A 17,685-nucleotide genomic window follows, 5' to 3' on the forward strand; every position below is an offset into this window, starting at 1 on the left:
CGAGACCCGCCTAGGTGAGCAAAAGAGGGTCAGGAGAAGCTCTAGACACAGCAATCGCTGCTTCTGATGGGCTTCTAGCGTTGCGACACCCGCTTCGGGTATCCACACTTCTTGTTAGGACGACGATGAGGTGCTTGGGGACCTTTGGGACCTGACTCTTGGCTTCGTGCTGCGGCGGGCAAAGATTTTTCTTTAAATATGTCGACGGCGTAGCAGTCCGTCTGAGCCTTTTTTCGTTCCCCATATTTGTTATGTTGTATTGGCTCGTCCCTATCTGTTGGTGTCTTATCTTGGCTCCTTCTTACTTGGGTTCTCGTGCGTTGATATAAAGCTTGGCATGTGTGACGGCCTCATCATCTGAACTGACGAGAAAGCCAACCTTGCGCACAAAGATGGACCGCCTTGTTGGAGGCGCCCGCGCTGAGGGCAAGGACACTGTCAAGGTGAATCCTAGCGATGCCAGCTCGGGGCTCGACACAGAGAATGGTATGCTTGTTTTCCCTCAGCCCTACGTTGCTGGCCAGCCTCACGCCACCAAGGGCCTTCACACAAGACTGACAGTCATGGAACCAAAATAGGCCAACTCGAAATCGCCCGCGAAAACAAACGCCAGATAGGCATTCCCTCGGCCTCCCTGCTCATCTTCAACCGCATCATCGGTACCGGCATCTTTGCCACGCCGGCAACCATTCTTGCCCAGTGTGGCTCCCCGGGCCTGTCGCTCATAATCTGGCTTGTGGGCATGCTCATCGCCGCCGCCGGAACAGCAGTCTACATGGAGTTTGGCACGGGACTGCCCCGCAACGGCGGTGAGAAGAATTACCTCGAATTCGTGTACCGCAAGCCCAAGTTCCTCACCACGTCGCTGTACACTGGCTATGTGATCCTCCTCGGGTGGGCGGCGGGCAACTCTGTCATCTTTGGCGAGTACATCCTGCACGCCGCGCAGGTCAATGTGACGCGGTGGAACCAGCGAGGCATCGCGCTGGCATGTCTGACGGCTGCCTTCTTGATCCACGGCACGGCGTTGAAATGGGGAATCCGACTGCAGAATTTCCTGGGTATTTTGAAGATCCTCGTCATTGTCATCATCGTCATATCCCCGCTGGTCAATCTCAAAAAGGTGAGGGAGAACAACACTTTCTCCAAGCCGTTTGAGGGCACGACCGGCAGTGCGTACGGCGTCGTCACGGCGCTGTACAACGTCATTTGGAGCTTTGTCGGCTACAGCAACGCCAACTACGCCCTCAGCGAGACCAAGAACCCGGCCAGGACGCTCAAGTTCGCCGCCCCGCTGGCCCTCGGCACCATTTCCGTCCTGTACATGCTCGCAAACGTGGCCTACTTTGCGGCCGTGTCGAAAGAGGAGATGCTGGAATCGAAGCGCCTGGTGGCGGCCTCGCTCTTCCGCAACATGTTTGGAGAGTCTGCCGAGCGGGCCCTGTCCGTCTTTGTTGCATTGTCTGCGTTTGGCAACGTCCTGAGCGTCATCTTCTCCCAGGGCCGGCTGGTCCAGGAACTCGGGCGCGAGGGTGTCCTTCCCTTCTCGCGCTTCTGGGCGAGCAACCGCCCCTTCAACGCTCCTCTCGCCGGCCTCTTTGAGCACTGGCTCGTCACGGCGATTACGATTCTGGCCCCCCCATCTGGCGACGCGTACAACTTTGTGCTCAACCTCATTTCGTACCCGCTGGCCATCATCAACACGTTTGTCGCAGGCGGGCTGATTCACCTGTACCGCAACCGGGCGGCGAGAAACTGGAATCCTCCCCTCAAGGCTACCCTCCCCGTGGTCATCTTTTTCCTCCTCAGCAACATATACTTGGTCGTGGCTCCGTTTGTGCCCCCCGAGGATGGGCAGAGTGTATACGAGAGCCTGCCATACTGGATCCACTGCGTTGTCGGGTTTGGTGTGATTCTGGCTGGAGGCGTGTACTGGTTAATCTGGGCTGTTATCCTCCCCAAGATCGGCAGGTACGAGCTTGTGCGGGAGACGGTCGTTGATGACATTGATGGATGGGAAAAGAGTTATTTCTTTACCCGGCCGCTGGGAGAGCGGACCAAGGATACCCAGGATCCTAATGATTCTCAATGATTTTCGATGTATTCCTTTTCAACATGAGACTAGTAATTCAACATAGCGATGTATTTGATATTTACTTTTTTGATACCACACTTTTGGCTTCGCATTTGTTGACTTGCGCGAGTGTGACAAATGTATATATGCTTATACTCGGTACACTCATATGCATAAGTGCCTAGGTATACACTAAAAGGTACATATATACCTATGCACAGACATATGTACCTAAGTAGCAGGGACTACTAGGTCGGTGTGAACAATGCACCCTGTAGCCACGTGCTGAGAGCCTGAGGCGGCATGTCGTGAGTCGATGTCGTGACCATCTTTTCACACTGCGGCGCAAATGCGTTACAAACCGAGATCAAAGCCGCCACTTGGTCGGCCAAGCAAATGCTCAGCGTCTGAATCTGCATGTGACGAGACGATGAGTGCAATGCAAACGACAACCCTCGTATCAATGGACCCCCCACCTGATCTGCGCCCATAAATGCCAAGGCGGTTGACGGAAGCCATGCATTTGTGCCGTTGTTCCGAACGCCTGCCAAGATGGGCCATGGTGCGAATGAACGAATAGACCTTCCATGACTTCAAATTCTGTGTGGACTGGTCGGCAGAGCGCCACCACATGCTCTCATGTGTCGTCGTGTTTTCGGCTGTTCCTGCCCGACAGTTTCCACAACGGGTAATGCACCCTGCCAAGATGATTCGACAACAAGGGGAGACTTCCATTGCCTGATCTTTCCAGCAACGTCATATCTCGATGTTGCCCCAGAAGAGGTATTCTTCACCTACCCGTTCAGGCAGGCGTTGGCCCAGGTCTGTCCGTACGGGGTCACAGCGATTGATGACATGTCGGCAATTGGGGAAATGACAAAAACCAACTCGAACATGAGGCCGGACCCGACGCAACGCCATACGGCGAACAGCCCGGAAAGGCTGCATCTTCAGTTACGCCACATTGTCGCCATTATCCGGGACCCGCATGGGGCCGCACCGAGCTTGGAGAGAACGTAGAAGATCGGCAGTCGAGCTTGGTGTGTGTTCGACACCATCACTCACTCGAGCTTCACCTGTCCTGGGTTCTTCCGGACTGACCTCGCCGTATGCAATGCTGAGAGCGCTATGACGCCGACGAAGCTATGTCGGGCAGCAGCTGCCTCGCCGCTTGATCTAGGTTCAAGTGTCAACCCAAAATAGCCACCGGTGAGACGTCATCATTATTAGGAAAAGGCTATGATTGCGAGCGCCCACCATGGCATTGGCCTTGCACACCTACCTTCCTGTCCTGACCTAGGCACACTTGTGGGTTTGGTCCACGCAGCATTACCCATCTACAAACCACAAACACCATGGTATTGCCCGAGGAGCCGAAGCCGACTCTCATGATCGACCTTGGAGAAAGACCCGGCAACTAGGTACCTTCCTACGAGGCAGTAGGGAAAGCCGGCTAGTCCAGTCGAGTCCATTGGTCCTTCCACAAAACACGATCTTATTCTTAGGTAATGCTAGCTTGATAGCTCCTGGTAATTAGGGTTCGTGCCACAAGACACATATCAATTGATATCTATATATATTCAGGGAGGAACCGCACGCCACTGTGTCTGTCCTCTGGCCATGCTCTTTTTTTTTTATGCGACATTCTTGATATTCATCTTCTAGAGACTGAATAACAGCCGGACTTCCCACAAGAGGTCAAAACTGGTCTCTCCCTTGTCCCGCAGTTTTCTGCTTGGGGCTACCGCATGTTGTCCTCTCCATCCGCCATGCGTTTCTCTGCTGCATTTTTCCTTGGGCTAGTCTCGGTGACAGCCGCGTTCCCGAACCCATATCCCGATGAAGCAACAGAAATCCCACCTACCAAGGAGTCCTTTGGCAAGCGAGATGGCGAATTCAGCTATTTAATCAGTGGAGCTGATGTGAAAGCTTCCCAGAAATACGGTGGCCATCTTGTCAACTATAAATTGCGTGCTAATGCGGTTGACCCCAGTAGACTTGGCGTTGACACGGTCAAGCAGTACACTGGATATCTCGATGACAACTCCACGGACAAGCATCTCTTCTATTGTAAGTCAATGTCTGATGAGCATTACTAGTATCCATGTAGCTAATTCTCATTTTACTGAAGGGTTCTTTGAATCTCGCAACGACCCCAAGAAGGACCCTGTTATTCTATGGCTTACCGGAGGGCCTGGCTGTTCTTCCATGTCTGGACTCTTCATGGAGCTTGGTCCCTCTCACATTGACAAGAATGGCAGCCTTGTCCGAAACGAATACTCCTGGAACAATAATGCCTCTGTTATCTTCTTAGATCAGCCCGTTAACACCGGCTTCTCCTACAGCAACGTTCCCGTCGACACCACAGCTGCTGCTGCTAAAGATGTCTACGCCCTGATGACCCTGTTTTTTGAGCAATTTCCCGAATATTCTGAACAGGATTTCCATATTTCCGGCGAATCCTATGCCGGTCATTATATCCCAGTCTTTGCCTCTGAAATTCTCTCCCACCCTGCTCGTAACATCAACCTCAAAAGCATCTTGATTGGCAACGGCCTCACCGATCCCTACACCCAGTATGCCTATTACGAGCCCATGGGCTGCGGAGGTGGAGGATATAAGCCTGTCCTCAGTAATTATACTTGCCAAACTATGGAACATGCACTCCCCAAATGCCAGGCCGCGATCAAGGCCTGCTATAACGGAGAAGATGCCGCGTGTGTCAACGCGGGCGACCGTTGCAATTACCCCTTACTTGGTGCCTTTGCGTCAACAGGCCTCAACATTTACGACATACGGAAAAAGTGTGTTGGAGGTGATCTATGCTATGAAGAGATGAACTGGATTCAAGACTGGCTGAATAGAAAGGATGTTATGGAAGCCCTTGGCGTCGAAGTTGCCAACTTCAAGACCTGCAACGACCACGTCAACGCTGCCTTCCAACAGGCCGGTGACTGGTTTCTTCCCATCCAGAAACACGTTCCGAGACTCTTGGAAAAGATCCCGGTTCTCATCTATGCAGGCGACGTCGATTTCATCTGCAATTGGCTGGGCAACGAAGCCTGGACAAAGGCTCTGCCGTGGCCGGGCCAAACCGACTTCAACGATGCCAGCATGGTCGAGTTGACAGCCTCTTCTGGAAAGGCCTATGGGAGCTTGAGGCACGTGCGGGGATTTGCATTTCTACGAGTCTACAAGGCAGGGCACATGGTTCCATATGACCAGCCTGAAGGTGCTCTTGACTTTGTCAACAGATGGGTAGGGGGCGAGTGGACCGACTGAAACAAGTGTATACAGTTCTGCGACGAAATATATTTAATTTGAATATTGTTAAGTGTTTGCTCGTTTGCTCCAGCATATTACACTATACCGCGGGACAGCTTTGTACCTGCTCTACTGAAATACGTTTTGCACTTTGCCATACCATATAGCATTCTTCATGCCGCGCAAAGGCTTTTACAAAGCAATTCAATACCCATAATCACATGGGGGATTTACAATATGGGAGAATTTCCCGCCCGCAAACGTATTCGTGTTTCACTTTGAGTACGTCGCGGTAAGATTGCGACTCTCTCGTCACGGAGGCGTAGTCTTAAGTTTTAACCGGGGAGCCTTAGCAATGCCGCATGAATGAATCGGAAGCAAGCCATAAAATACCCATGGGCCCTATTTCATTTCAGCCGCGTGAACTTTACCGAGACTCCCGTGCTGGGCGGTGCATCGCATTTCGTCGCTGTCGGATGCACTCGTATTCGTATTCGCATATGCGCTTGCCCTCCTGTTGGTGTACAACAAGCCAATACTAGAAAATGCTTGCCAGGTTCTGGTAGTGAAGTTATAAGATGTTCATATATTCTTCTCATATCTAGCAGAATCGGTTGGAAATTTCCGTGTCGTTGATTTTACATACTTTTCTCCTTTATTTATTTGCTTGGCTAGAGCAATCTCGCAACATCTTGCCCTGACCACAATTGTATTCTCCCCTTTCCCACAGCATCAACATGTCCAGCCGGACGTTGGTATCGGAAAATGACGCGAGGCACGCTGCCTTCGACAAGATTCTCCATGGCGCATCGTCCGAGTCCCGCGGCGGCTTGCGTGCCATGATGGGCAAGGACCGAGGCGCCAACGAGGCGGCCGTGAAGGAGTATTTCCAACACTGGGACAACAAAAAGGCCCAGGACGAGACCGAGGCCGTCCGCCAGGCTCGAGCCGACGACTACGCTAGCCTGACTAGACAGTATGGCTTACTTGCAACCCCTTCCCGTGCCCCTTCTCGCACGAGTGTACCTTTGTACCGGTGAGATGGCCGACTTACACCATTGTCTGCAGGTACTACAATATCGCGACGGATTTTTACGAAAACGCCTGGGGCGAGTCGTTCCACTTTTGCCGCTTCGCGCACGGCGAGGCATTCCCCCAGGCGATCGCCCGGCACGAGCACCTTCTCGCCGCGCACGTCGGCCTCAGGAAGGGCATGAAAGTGCTGGACGTCGGCTGCGGCGTGGGCGGCCCAGCGCGCGAGATGGTCAAGTTTGCAGGATGCCACGTCACCGGGCTCAACATCAACGAGTACCAGGTCCAGCGGGCCAAGTCGTACGCCGAGAAGGAGGGACTGGCCGAGAGGCTGGATTTCGTCCAAGGGGACTTTATGGTGGGAGATGCTTCGCCCTTCTCGTGTTCTGCATGCGGGCCGGCTTTTGGTCTGGCCCCGTACAAAAAGTCTGAATGCTAATGGTGGATGCTTAGAAAATGCCGTTTCCGGATGACTCCTTTGACGCCGTGTACGTGATTGAAGCGACGTGCCATGCGCCCTCGCTCGTTGGCGTATACCGCGAGATCAACCGCGTTCTCAAACCAGGCGGCATGTTTGGCGTCTACGAATGGCTCATGACGGAGACTTATGATAACGAGGACCTTGAACATCGCCGAATCAGACTTGATATTGAACAGGGAGACGGTATCCCGCAGATGTTTGGGGCACGTGAGGGACTGGCGGCTATAAGGGAGGCCGGCTTCGAGCTGGTCTACCATGAGGATCTCGCGGCCACGGACAGCGGTCCCGCGCCATGGTACTGGCCGCTCGGGTCAGATCTGAGTTACGCGCAGAATTTTTGGGATGCGCTGACCGTCTTGAGAATGAACCGCTGGGGGAGGGTGGTGGCGCATGCGTTTTTGCAAGCCCTTGAGATGGCGAGGATTGTGCCGTCTGGCACAAAGAAGACGGCCGAGAGTCTGGGCAGGGCGGCCGACGCCTTGGTCGAGGGCGGGAAAAGGAAGTTGTTCACTCCCATGTATCTGATGGTTGGGAAGAAGCCGGGGGTGGCTTGATGCAAGGGGCTTTTTGTAAAGCGTACCGAGAGTAATTGTCTTGTTGATGCCTGAAAGAGACACAGACGTAGACAAGTATAGGGTGTGATTTCAAAAGTGTTTATTTATATCTATTTTGCCTCGAGCACCTAATTTTCACGCCAGAAAGGTGCTTTATCAACCTGCATGACCATGCTGGGTGGTAAAATTGGCTAACATGGAAGGACTTTCCAGACCGGCTGCAATGCCAACTTCATTTTCCTCCAGGGGTGTCATCGCCGACCCTTACAGAACGTTTCAAAATCTTGCCCTTGGCAAAATTTCCTCTCGAGTTTACTCGCTTTGTCTGGCAGTGTTGTATTATCAGCACTGAAATCCTAGACTCGTTTCTTGTAAATTTACCTTGAGCTCTTTCTGTGGGTGGTTGACAATCCGTATTTGCCAAGCGTTGCCAGCACCAAGGAGAGACTTGACGACTTGTTTCGAGAGCTACCAATATCCCCTTTGTAAGCACTGGACACAAAGTCGGTCGTGTTTGGGCCACGGTATCGGGAGAGCAGACTACGCACCCGCAAAACACGACAGACTTCCTTCAGTCGGGCGTCAAACGTTTCGTACGGCTCCTAACCGCCTTCCGAGACGCACCAGTATGGAACTTGGGTATTCCCCTGCTGGGACTTGATAGCTGCACCCTGAATCGTGTCAATAATCTGCTTCCAACATTTGGCGGTGTAATCACCAGAAAAAGAAAAAAAAATACCACAATGCCCCATGAAATCCATTCAATTGTCTGGTCATTAGGTATTTGCCTTAGGACCCTTCGCTGTTGATCTTCAACGGGCGGCAGTATTTTGACAAGTTCGGCTTCGGTTGGCATAAAGTCTGCCGGTGGATCGTCCATGGACTCCCCCTGACGGCGCTCCGGTCTGTCTTGTGAGAATTCAGCACTGATGCGATTCTCTTGGCCCTTAGGCAAGACTGTCCTCCACTCCAAAATATGCGACCAGTCGCAGATGGCATCGAATACCTGGCGAACCCTCTGACGATATTCTTCATCTGTCTTGGGAAAAGATTCGTCATCTGCCGGAAAGGAACAATCTGACACCGGTTTGCGATGTAGCTCTATGATGGTTTCCAATGATTTATCGGCATGATGCTTACTTTTAAACAACTCCTGAAATACTCTAGTTGGAGATTCTTTACTTTTGTCTTGTATGGCCTTGTTTTCAGGAGTTATCTCAGCCGTCGTTGGAGAAAATTTGCGGGCTTTCTTCCTTCGGGGACCGCTAATATCATTGAATTCGTTCTCGACACTGCGTTTCATGCGCTGTGCAGTGAGCTCAGATGCGTTTTCAATACCGTCAATGATAGTCTCTGATGTGGAAGAGTGTTCTTCATGGCCCGATCCTACGGATCTATTGCGATCGAAAAATCCACCAGGAAGGCTATAGTGGTGGCAGGAGTTGGTCAAAATGTCTTCATTCACGGAAGTATCTGGCAGAATAAGTCCTCCAAATGGCTTCATATTATTGGAATTACTTTAAATAGAGAGATTTTAAATTAGCGTATGCACTGCGAATACGACATCTCCTAACTCACCCTGTGGATATCCCCGAAAAGGGCTGATGCATCGAGTAATCTTGAATTAGAGGTTTTTCATTGATAACGGGATCTTCGCAATGGCGTGATGGCTGAATAGCATCTCCTTCCAGGCAGAGAAACTCATCATGACGGGCCCATCGAGGGCAGAGTTCCAATCCCCAGGCTTTGACCAAATTATTGTTGTATTCGTCGGTCCATAATTTTGGATGCTGGGATTGAGTGGACGATGCCACTGGCTCGTCGAATAATCCATCGCCATTTGTATTCATCATTGACGTGATGATACAAGAGCTGGTTGATGACACTGTGAACTTGGCTTCTTGGTGTCGTCAATGTGGATCGTTGCACCCTTTCAGAATGGTCGATAGCAAAGCGGGAGGCTTGTGAAATAAGTCAACTTTATGAATGATCATTCTTGACTTGCAAACGAGCGAGAGAGCCTTCCATATCATCAACGGCCGTAGATTTCTCGGGATCCCGCATCTTCCCATTTTGAGATCGGGAATGTACATATAGACTGTTCCGGCTTCCAATTGCAAACGTGTTTGGTTGGGCACCAGTATATACTATATCCTGGACGTCCTTTCCCACTTTCACCAACCTCCGAACAAATAATCGGTCGTCTGATTGCTTCAAACACTACTACTCAAATAACGACGAGGCCTCCACGAAGAAATGTACCGTCGTGTGTAAGAGAGCCCCCTCAGCTCTAGCCAGTTTCCAACCCATGTCGGCTAAAGAATCCCGAAGTGTGTTTATGCGGGGAGAGCTAGCCCGCTCGTAACCGATGCAGAGATTGTTCATTTCGGTTGTTTCACCGGCGTGGTGGCGTGCACGGTAGACCAGGGCATCATGCACACCTTATCGATGCGTTGATCTGAATGTCAGCAGGACTTCCAATAAAGGAAAACTCGTGGAAGAAACTCTGGCAACATGATAGATATCGCATATAGCTGAATAGGCACTGGAGATAGCGGACGTTTCTCAAGCCAACAGTCGACTTGCTATTGAGTTCAGCAGACAACCAGTCAGTCGGTGTTGTCCGTCTCTCGTATCCCGGAGGCATTGGATGTTCATAGAAGGCGTGATGAACGACCTAGGTGACAAACGGCTTGCGTGACTCAAACTTGGGCAGTCGGTGGTCTTGGCCTCCCGACGCCGGCCGCAAATACATGAGGTGATGATGCGAGGCTGACATTGCCACCGCATGTTGTACCCGACGTCCAAGATGCTGCGGGCCGTTGTGCGCAGAGAGAAAACCGGCAATGGATCCCTTTCTCGTTTGATGGTTTCCTTCAAGACCCGTAATGTTGCCATACAGCTTGCATGTCCGCGGATCCTGCCTTGCTCCGTGGGCGCCGGATGCTCCAATTGCAAGCATGTAAGCAAATAAGCTATGCAGCATATAAGCAATAAGCCATGCAGCATGTCAGCAATAAGGTTTCAGCCGCACTTGAAGAGGCAAAGCAACGTTGAGGATTGCGAAGGCATGGCTAGTCCGCCACAAAATCTAAAGACCAAAGGAGTAATTAGACGAGGCATGTGTGGGGGTGGCAGCATGTTGGTGACAATTTGAATGGTTCGAGAAGCAAGCCGGGGGGCCGCAATGACTCCCTTTAGCGTCTGGTTGGCATATTTCTAGCCTCAGGCTCGCGGCGGGGGGCGAAGGGATGAACCGGTCGCGCCTGCCCTTGAAGTCGGGCGCCAAAGTCCGACACGGATCCGACGTGGACCCCCATGTCAATTCTACCAGCAGTTGACCACTTACTTGAACAAATCGATTAAACATTGAACGGTCCAGAGGCGTTTTAGCGGCTGTTGGGCTGCCTCCACTTGGTACTAAGTACTTTACCCGGATCGATGTCCCCTGGAGCCCTCCACGCCGGAGATTCCATTTCTCCCAACATTAAACCCCCCCGGTCCTCCGGGGCCCCCATTGCAAGATCCAAGTGGTTGGCCATTTTCAATTACCTCAGCTTATGCTCTAGTTTCTAAGACACGGTCCTTCTTCTCCATATAATAACCCTCCATGCTGCCGACCTCGGCCGAGTCGTGAGAATGTTTGATCCTCGCGCCAACTGGGGTCTTGCCGTGCTGCCACGGTCATCGTTCATCTCTTCTCGCTGTGTGCACGCGCGGAGATTGTGATACCTGGCCAAATTCGAGTGTCCTTGCGTCGGTCGAAACAACTATCCGCAGACATTTGAACCTTGGTCGTTTGATCCACGATCAGAATCCTCACAGCCCACCATGGCAGTCCCTGCGGATGAGAAAAATCGCGACTCGCTCAGCCAGCCTCAGATTGGCGAGACTGGTATGCTCTCTGACACACAGGAACAGCATTTCAAGGATGGCATTTCCGACGAGGAAGAGGTCAGGTGTCCGTCACACACGACCGATCTCCGGCTTCTAACTAAGATTGACCTTCATGTCGTTCCGTTCCTTTGTGTCATGTACTTGCTGGCTTTTCTTGGTAAGAACACAATCAACATGTCTACCCGCCTTTCCGACGGGCTACTATCTCGATTTCGACAAACTAACCAATTCTACTTCACAGATAGAGTCAATATCGCTAATGCTAGGATTTTCGACCTTGAGACCGACCTTGGCATCAAAGATGATCCCTCAAAGTTTAACACGGCCATTGTCGTCTTCTTCGTGCCATATGTCTTGTTTGAGATTCCGTCCAACATACTCCTCAAGAAATTCAAGCCGTCTACGTGGCTCTCCTTGAACATGTTTCTGTTTGGCTTCACCACCATGATGCAGGGGCTGGTTCGAAACTATGCCGGCTTGCTGACAACTCGATTTTTCCTCGGATTGTTTGAAACAGGCATGTTTCCCGGTGGTAAGTGATGTCTTGCTTTCTCTCAGTTGCGCAAATTTCTCACACCAAGTACATTGGACTGATTCACGCTTCTTTCGCGGCTAGCATTCTACTTGATTGGCATGTGGTACCGCCGGCATGAAGCCCAACGGCGATACTCCTTCTTCTTTAATAGCACAACCCTGGCCGGCGCCTTTGGCGGGCTGCTTGCTGCCGCCATTGGTAAAATGAGTGGAATGCGTGGTTATAGCGGGTGGCGCTGGATTTTCATCATCGAAGGCGGCCTTACTGTGCTCGTCAGCTTCTTTTTCTACTTCTGGCTCCCCAACTTCCCTGAGCAAGCAAAGTGGCTCAAGGAGGATGAGCGCGAGTATGTCGCTGCCAGGCTCCGCCTCGACCAGGGCAAAGCTGGATTGGACCGCAAGATCACCTTGCGTGATGTCGGAAACATCTTTAAAGACTACAAGGTCATCGTTGGTGGCTTCATGTACTTTGGTCTTATTGTCCCGGCCTATGGTTATGCATACTTTGCGCCGACGATTTTGAACGGTTATGGCTACAGCAAAATTGAGACTCAGCTGCGCAGTGTACCCCCGTGGGTTGCTGCGTTTGGTTTCTCAATGATGTGCGCTTACGCCTCAGACAAGATACGACATCGAGCCCTCTTCGCTGTGGTCCCCATTGGCATTGCCATCTCGGGGTTCGCCATCCTTCTCACCGTTCACACAAACCTGGACGCGCAGTATGCTGCTCTTTTCCTAGCTGCTATGGGCGCCTACACGGCAATGCCTATCATCGTCTGCTGGTTCAATATGAACTTGGGTGGCCACCACCGACGAGCCGTTGGGAGCGCCTGGCAAGTTGGCTTCGGTAATCTAGGTGGCATTATTGCTGCTTTTGCGTTTAAGCAAGACTCGGGCGCCAAAGGTGTCCAAGACTATAGCCTTGGTTACTCTTTATGTATCGCATTCTGCTGTGTCTCTGTTGTGGCTTGCGTCGTGTACGCGTTTGCCTGCTGGAAGGCAAACAATGACCGTCAAAATGGTAAACATGACGTGGACCATCTGTCAGAAGAAGAGAAACTGGCTCTGGGCGATATGAACCCCAAATACCGCTATCTGTTATAGTTTTTAGGGTATACTGGCTGCTTGGGTCGAGGAATGTTGGATTATTGAACCAGTCAAATTTTTTGCTCCATCACGATACCATGTAACATGCAGATGTAGTCGTCGCACGAGATTAAAAATACTGAATTACAATCATCTGCTGCAAGTTCTCTGTCCGGTCGATTACGACGTTGTTGAATGTTGGCAGGCTAACTTCCGCTTACAACGCCTTAAACGCTCTTGGCTTTCTTGTCTATCATATACTATGCTCGAGATGTCCGAGGGCACACTTGGCGAGACGGGTTTCATGACAATGAGAATAGCGAAAGACATGGTAGATTTTATGGAAAACTATCTGCAAAAGCGACCCACTATTGTTCCAAAGCCCCTTGTTGAAAGGAGGCTGCCCCTGATCTCATAGCCTCAGGAATCAGGATTTGATGACGAAACCCTGCAAGTTGAGTACACCACAATTCCAACCATATTTCCTGTTCGTATATGCACCATGATGGCCCGATTGAAAAGAAGAGAAAAGAAAACACTGCATGTAGACACTCTGCCCACGGAGGTTGGCGTACTGGTACGTGTGCCGTGTCATGTGCCAGCCGCATGCGAATGCAAAGCTTGAAAGTTGAGTGCGGAGGTGGTTCGTGAATGCCAACGCTGGAGAGAAGTACAGGTGTCCTTACTGTCCATTCCCCGAGGCATCGGTATCCGTCTCTCCATTCATTTGTTGCCAACTGAACGTTTCTCCATCTTGCAATAATGTTTCCCAAACTCCGCCCATCTATTGTCCCAAAAGTTCACGTCGGTTTGCCGCATGTTTCCATGCTGGGAATACCTTTTCAAGAAGCGCCGAATTTTAGTCCAAGCTCTTGTCTTGTTACCCTCCGCAAACTCCCAAGTGTTAATCAGGTCATTAATCGGCTCTCGGCGTCTGATCGGATGAAGCAAAGCCCTCTCGTAGACACGTGCTACCAAGTAGAACCACTGTCTAGCAAGATAAGCAGGGTGGTCGTAGCTGGGGATGACAGGACGCCAATCATTTGTTGTTGAAGGCACTTTGACCGTGACGAGAGCGGACGGGTCGATCATCATTGGAGATCGTAAACTTTGGGCAAGCAAGGCCGTGTAGTTCAAAACATTGTCAGGGTTCGATGAGCGTATCAATGGGTGATCGTTTGGTAGAAAGACGCCAGCTGAAATGGCATAGGTGTCCGAAAAGGGGAAACCACCCTCTTTGGCGGCGGCAAAGATGGCCTCGATCCCTTTGTATATCGGGCAACTTGTGGTGGAAGATGGGAGCTGGTATCTGAGGCGATAGCGCTCCTTGCTGAAAAGTGGTGTGATGACACCAATGTGGGCATTTTGCGGCTTCTGAGGCTTGCCAAGACTGGGATCTACTCGGTATACAAACCACGTTGTCTCGAGAAGTGTGTCGTAGCCAGTGCATCGCCCTTTTTGCAGGAGCTCCCGAAGTGCCAGTAGTTCAGAAGATCTCATTGCGGACTCAGTTTGCACCTTCATGCCTTTATTGATAAGTGCATTGTATATCCGAGAAATGCGATCCCGGATTGTATCCTCAGAAATACTGCTTGGCGGATGTTCTGACAGCATTTCTTGGGGTACAAGGTGCATGTCAAGTCGATAACGGAATCGGTCAGCAGAGTGTGACCTTGCTTGGCCCCGTGCCCTTGGGTTAGGCATTTTTGGGAACCTTGAGAGGACTGTAGGATGAGATGTAGTTGTCGATGTTGAGATGACTGCCGGGTTGAATTGACTAGAGTTGACTCTACGAGATGGCCTAGTTTATATAGAAGTAGAGGAATCATTTCAACTGCCACGGACAATGAACATCGGCACAGAGTAGGAACGGCAACAAAAGTCGAACTCGGAAGACAATTCAGCTCTATCCATGCACTTGAGAAATCTCGCGGAAATACAGTCCTATGGACTGCAGAACAGCACCGGTGTGGACATTTACCGATGCTTCTCTTAGCATATGCAGAGCTTCTTTCAGTTCATGCAGCGCTGAATGATAGAAGACAGAAGCAAAGAGCCCTTTTATTGGCAAACGGACTGAGGTGTGGTGTAAGTCCCGAGCTGGTATTTCCATGTCGCAAGTCCTCATGTAATCGCATGAGACAGCGGTGAACAGTGAAGTGAGTTGGATCTCGACATGCACATGTGCAGATATATACAATCACAGCACAGTAGAACATGGCACAATATATCCCACACGAGCAACTTCACCGACTCCATTCTGTCAACTCTGTGAACAACGTCCCGGTTGTGCTAGTCTCTGGGTTTGCTTCCACAACAGTGAACCCCGATGTGTCCTTGAACCAACCGCCACGATACCTCGGCGGAAGAAGTAATTCTAGACTACATACATAAGCATGCAACTATTGTCTGGCATTGAACAAAGATCCACCTAAATCCAACTAGCTTGACGCCTCCCCCACCACAACATGCTTGTGCGCCCTTCGATGAAAGCCCCGCGAACATATTCCTGCATCACTCCGGTGTCGCAGAAAGCTTCACAGCCCATTGTATGAAGCACAAAAACAGACTGCCCCTTGAGCCAAAACCCTGCATTTCGAACCATCACAAAAGCACACTCAAACATGGCTACAATCAGACATGCTCGACGGGAAGGTATGCCCTCATTTGAACAGCCAGGCCCCAACCTCCATCTGCTCCCAAACTTACAAAACGACCGTTGACAGATGCCCCCGTGATCCTCGAGCTCATCCAGGCCCTCGCCGAGTACGAAAAGGAGCCCGATGCCGTCGAGGCCACCGTCGAGTCACTCGAGAGGACAATTGCCTTTGCCCCGTCCGACTCAGCCGGCAACGACGCCACGGTCCCCAACACCGAAGCCATCACTCCTGACCGGCCATCCCGCTGCTTGCTGCTCTTCTCCCCCGAGGGCAAGGCCGTCGGAATGGCACTGTATTACTACAACTACAGCACGTGGCGGGCCAAGGCCGGCATCCACCTGGACGATCTCTTCGTCCAGCCTTCCGAGCGTGGGCGAGGGTACGGCAAGAGACTGTTGGCCGAGCTGGCGAAGCAGGTCGTCGCCATGAAGGGCGGAAGGCTCGAATGGGTCGTGCTCAAGTGGAACGAGCCCAGCATCAACTTCTATGAGAGTCTTGGAGCGCAGGCGTTGGATGAGTGGGTTGGCATGCGCCTTGACGGAGAGGCATTGGACAAGTTGGCACATTCTTTGGATTAGACTCGATACCATAGAAGTTTCCCGCGCTACTGGAATAAAAGGAGAACAACATGGAAAAGGAATGGCAGTGCGGTGCTCCAAGTCATGCATCTGGCTTTTTGTGAATCTTGTTCCCTTTTCTGTCCACGCTTTCGAAAATCCCTTGTTGGGCTTCTGTTGCAGACGGCAACTTGGATGTCGCATTCCCCCAGCAAAGGGAGTACTGCAGCGTGTGCGGATCCTGTTCCACAATCGGGGTGAGCTGCCATGTCCTATTGTACGCTCTGCGGAACCATCTGTTTGAGACTTGCTTGCTGCGCTCATGACCACCGTACGGACCAAGATCGTATTGTCCCGTTCGGCGTTGTCGAGACATTGTCTTGGGTTTTTCGATTCTTGCGGCGGGCGTTGTGGCATAAGATTCCCAGCTCCAACTCTGAGCCGACTCCGTGAGCAAAGGCACCTCTGATGACGCATAGTGCCGCCGCCGAGGCACGGCCCATTCGCCTTCTGCTTGCGCGCCGCTGCTTAGCCGCCGCAACAGGTCCCATTCTCCTTTACCCAGCGGGGGCATGATCTTGTCCGCACTCCTCCTCCACCAGTGGGCTCGCTTGGCCCTCACCAGGCTCTCCGCGGGCGGCTTCCCCCATGTATTGGTCTTGGGGACAAATTGGTCGGGATCGACTGTTCTCACGGCGGTTCCGGGCCAGCTAGTTGTGCCTTTCGTATCTTTTTGGTGCTGCCTCTGCGATTCGAGGACTTTTAATAGCTTGGGTTGATCCCAATTCTCGAAGAAATTATTCTTCGGCTTGCGCGCCGGCTTCGCCTTGGAGGCGTCTGCCCCTGGTTGTATTTGTGCGTCGCACTTCTCGGTCTGATCCATCAACGACTCCAAGGCCTCGGTGTCGCTAGGACCTTGCGGTTTGACAAGCTGCGTCATTAGCTCTCGTCTTCTGTTGCCGGTTCTGCCAAACCCCTTCATCATCAAGCTCTGCATGGCAATCTTGTCGCCGCTATTGGCAGCCCGCAAGGTTCGAAGTGACGACTTGGCCTTTGCCAGTCGGCCCTTGGTGTGTATTCCATCTTTGCGGCTCTTGTGAAATCTAGTCCGGATGGTTGAGTTGATGGTGGCTCGGAAGGCGGGCGGAAGATACGAAGCTTCCCGGAGGAGATGGCGATAGAGATGGATGGGTGAAAGAGATTGAGGGAGGGGATACGTCGGGGCGGGCATTACGGCGAGGAATACAAATAGAGAATGGGAGAATGTTAGCTAGGAACGAATAATAGCAGGCATTGCAGAAGCACGACGCTCGTAATGTTGAAAGCTCATCATTCAACAGTCTGTGGAGCGCCACTCGGCGGCCCGGACCAACCTCGGGGCCCACAGTCACTGAGGATCAGGTTTCTACCGTAAGATACGGTATGTGTTGGTTGCACGGATGTGGCCGGTCAACAGGTGCAACGAGGATTCTGCAAAACCAGCAACAACTTAGTACTGCCCCGAAACCAACGATTGAGAAGGATCAAATGCAATAGGAATGGCGTG

General features: G+C 51.7%; 8 protein-coding genes across 8 annotated transcripts; 5 read left to right on the forward strand and 3 right to left on the reverse strand.

Moving 5' to 3' along the window:
• Window positions 1–392: 392 nt before the first annotated feature.
• Window positions 393–2,092, forward strand: MAA_02796 (high affinity methionine permease; the record flags this gene model as incomplete). The annotated part of the gene is made up of 2 exons (XM_007820794.1): window positions 393–486; window positions 579–2,092. 2 exons carry the CDS (start codon window positions 393–395, stop codon window positions 2,090–2,092), a joined length of 1,608 nt encoding a protein of 535 aa, XP_007818985.1.
• Window positions 2,093–3,843: 1,751 nt separating this feature from the next.
• On the forward strand, window positions 3,844–5,356 carry MAA_02797 (Peptidase S10, serine carboxypeptidase, active site protein; the record flags this gene model as incomplete). The annotated part of the gene is made up of 2 exons (XM_007820795.1): window positions 3,844–4,144; window positions 4,185–5,356. 2 exons carry the CDS (start codon window positions 3,844–3,846, stop codon window positions 5,354–5,356), a joined length of 1,473 nt encoding a protein of 490 aa, XP_007818986.1.
• A 719-nt stretch (window positions 5,357–6,075) lies between these two features.
• MAA_02798 (delta(24)-sterol C-methyltransferase) lies at window positions 6,076–7,405 on the forward strand (the record flags this gene model as incomplete). The annotated part of the gene is made up of 3 exons (XM_007820796.1): window positions 6,076–6,374; window positions 6,407–6,728; window positions 6,824–7,405. The coding sequence occupies 3 exons, from the start codon at window positions 6,076–6,078 to the stop codon at window positions 7,403–7,405; spliced, it is 1,203 nt and encodes a 400-aa protein (XP_007818987.1).
• Window positions 7,406–8,007: 602 nt separating this feature from the next.
• On the reverse strand, window positions 8,008–8,909 carry MAA_11096 (uncharacterized protein; the record flags this gene model as incomplete). The annotated part of the gene is made up of 2 exons (XM_011413062.1): window positions 8,008–8,076; window positions 8,145–8,909. 2 exons carry the CDS (start codon window positions 8,907–8,909, stop codon window positions 8,008–8,010), a joined length of 834 nt encoding a protein of 277 aa, XP_011411364.1.
• A 2,327-nt stretch (window positions 8,910–11,236) lies between these two features.
• Window positions 11,237–12,940, forward strand: MAA_02799 (Major facilitator superfamily domain protein; the record flags this gene model as incomplete). The annotated part of the gene is made up of 2 exons (XM_007820797.1): window positions 11,237–11,834; window positions 11,919–12,940. 2 exons carry the CDS (start codon window positions 11,237–11,239, stop codon window positions 12,938–12,940), a joined length of 1,620 nt encoding a protein of 539 aa, XP_007818988.1.
• A 705-nt stretch (window positions 12,941–13,645) lies between these two features.
• Window positions 13,646–14,626, reverse strand: MAA_02800 (uncharacterized protein; the record flags this gene model as incomplete). The annotated part of the gene is made up of 1 exon (XM_007820798.2): window positions 13,646–14,626. The coding sequence occupies one exon, from the start codon at window positions 14,624–14,626 to the stop codon at window positions 13,646–13,648; it is 981 nt and encodes a 326-aa protein (XP_007818989.2).
• Window positions 14,627–15,546: 920 nt separating this feature from the next.
• MAA_02801 (GCN5-related N-acetyltransferase (GNAT) domain protein) lies at window positions 15,547–16,160 on the forward strand (the record flags this gene model as incomplete). Its single annotated transcript, XM_007820799.1, has 2 exons — window positions 15,547–15,577; window positions 15,649–16,160. The coding sequence occupies 2 exons, from the start codon at window positions 15,547–15,549 to the stop codon at window positions 16,158–16,160; spliced, it is 543 nt and encodes a 180-aa protein (XP_007818990.1).
• Window positions 16,161–16,242: 82 nt separating this feature from the next.
• Window positions 16,243–17,370, reverse strand: MAA_02802 (uncharacterized protein; the record flags this gene model as incomplete). The annotated part of the gene is made up of 1 exon (XM_007820800.1): window positions 16,243–17,370. The coding sequence occupies one exon, from the start codon at window positions 17,368–17,370 to the stop codon at window positions 16,243–16,245; it is 1,128 nt and encodes a 375-aa protein (XP_007818991.1).
• Between the last annotated feature and the right edge of the window lie 315 nt (window positions 17,371–17,685).

The sequence above is a fragment of the Metarhizium robertsii genome, assembly GCF_000187425.2.
Source record: "Metarhizium robertsii ARSEF 23 chromosome Unknown MAA_Scf_4, whole genome shotgun sequence".
In the NCBI taxonomy this organism is placed as follows: Eukaryota; Fungi; Ascomycota; class Sordariomycetes; order Hypocreales; family Clavicipitaceae; genus Metarhizium; species Metarhizium robertsii.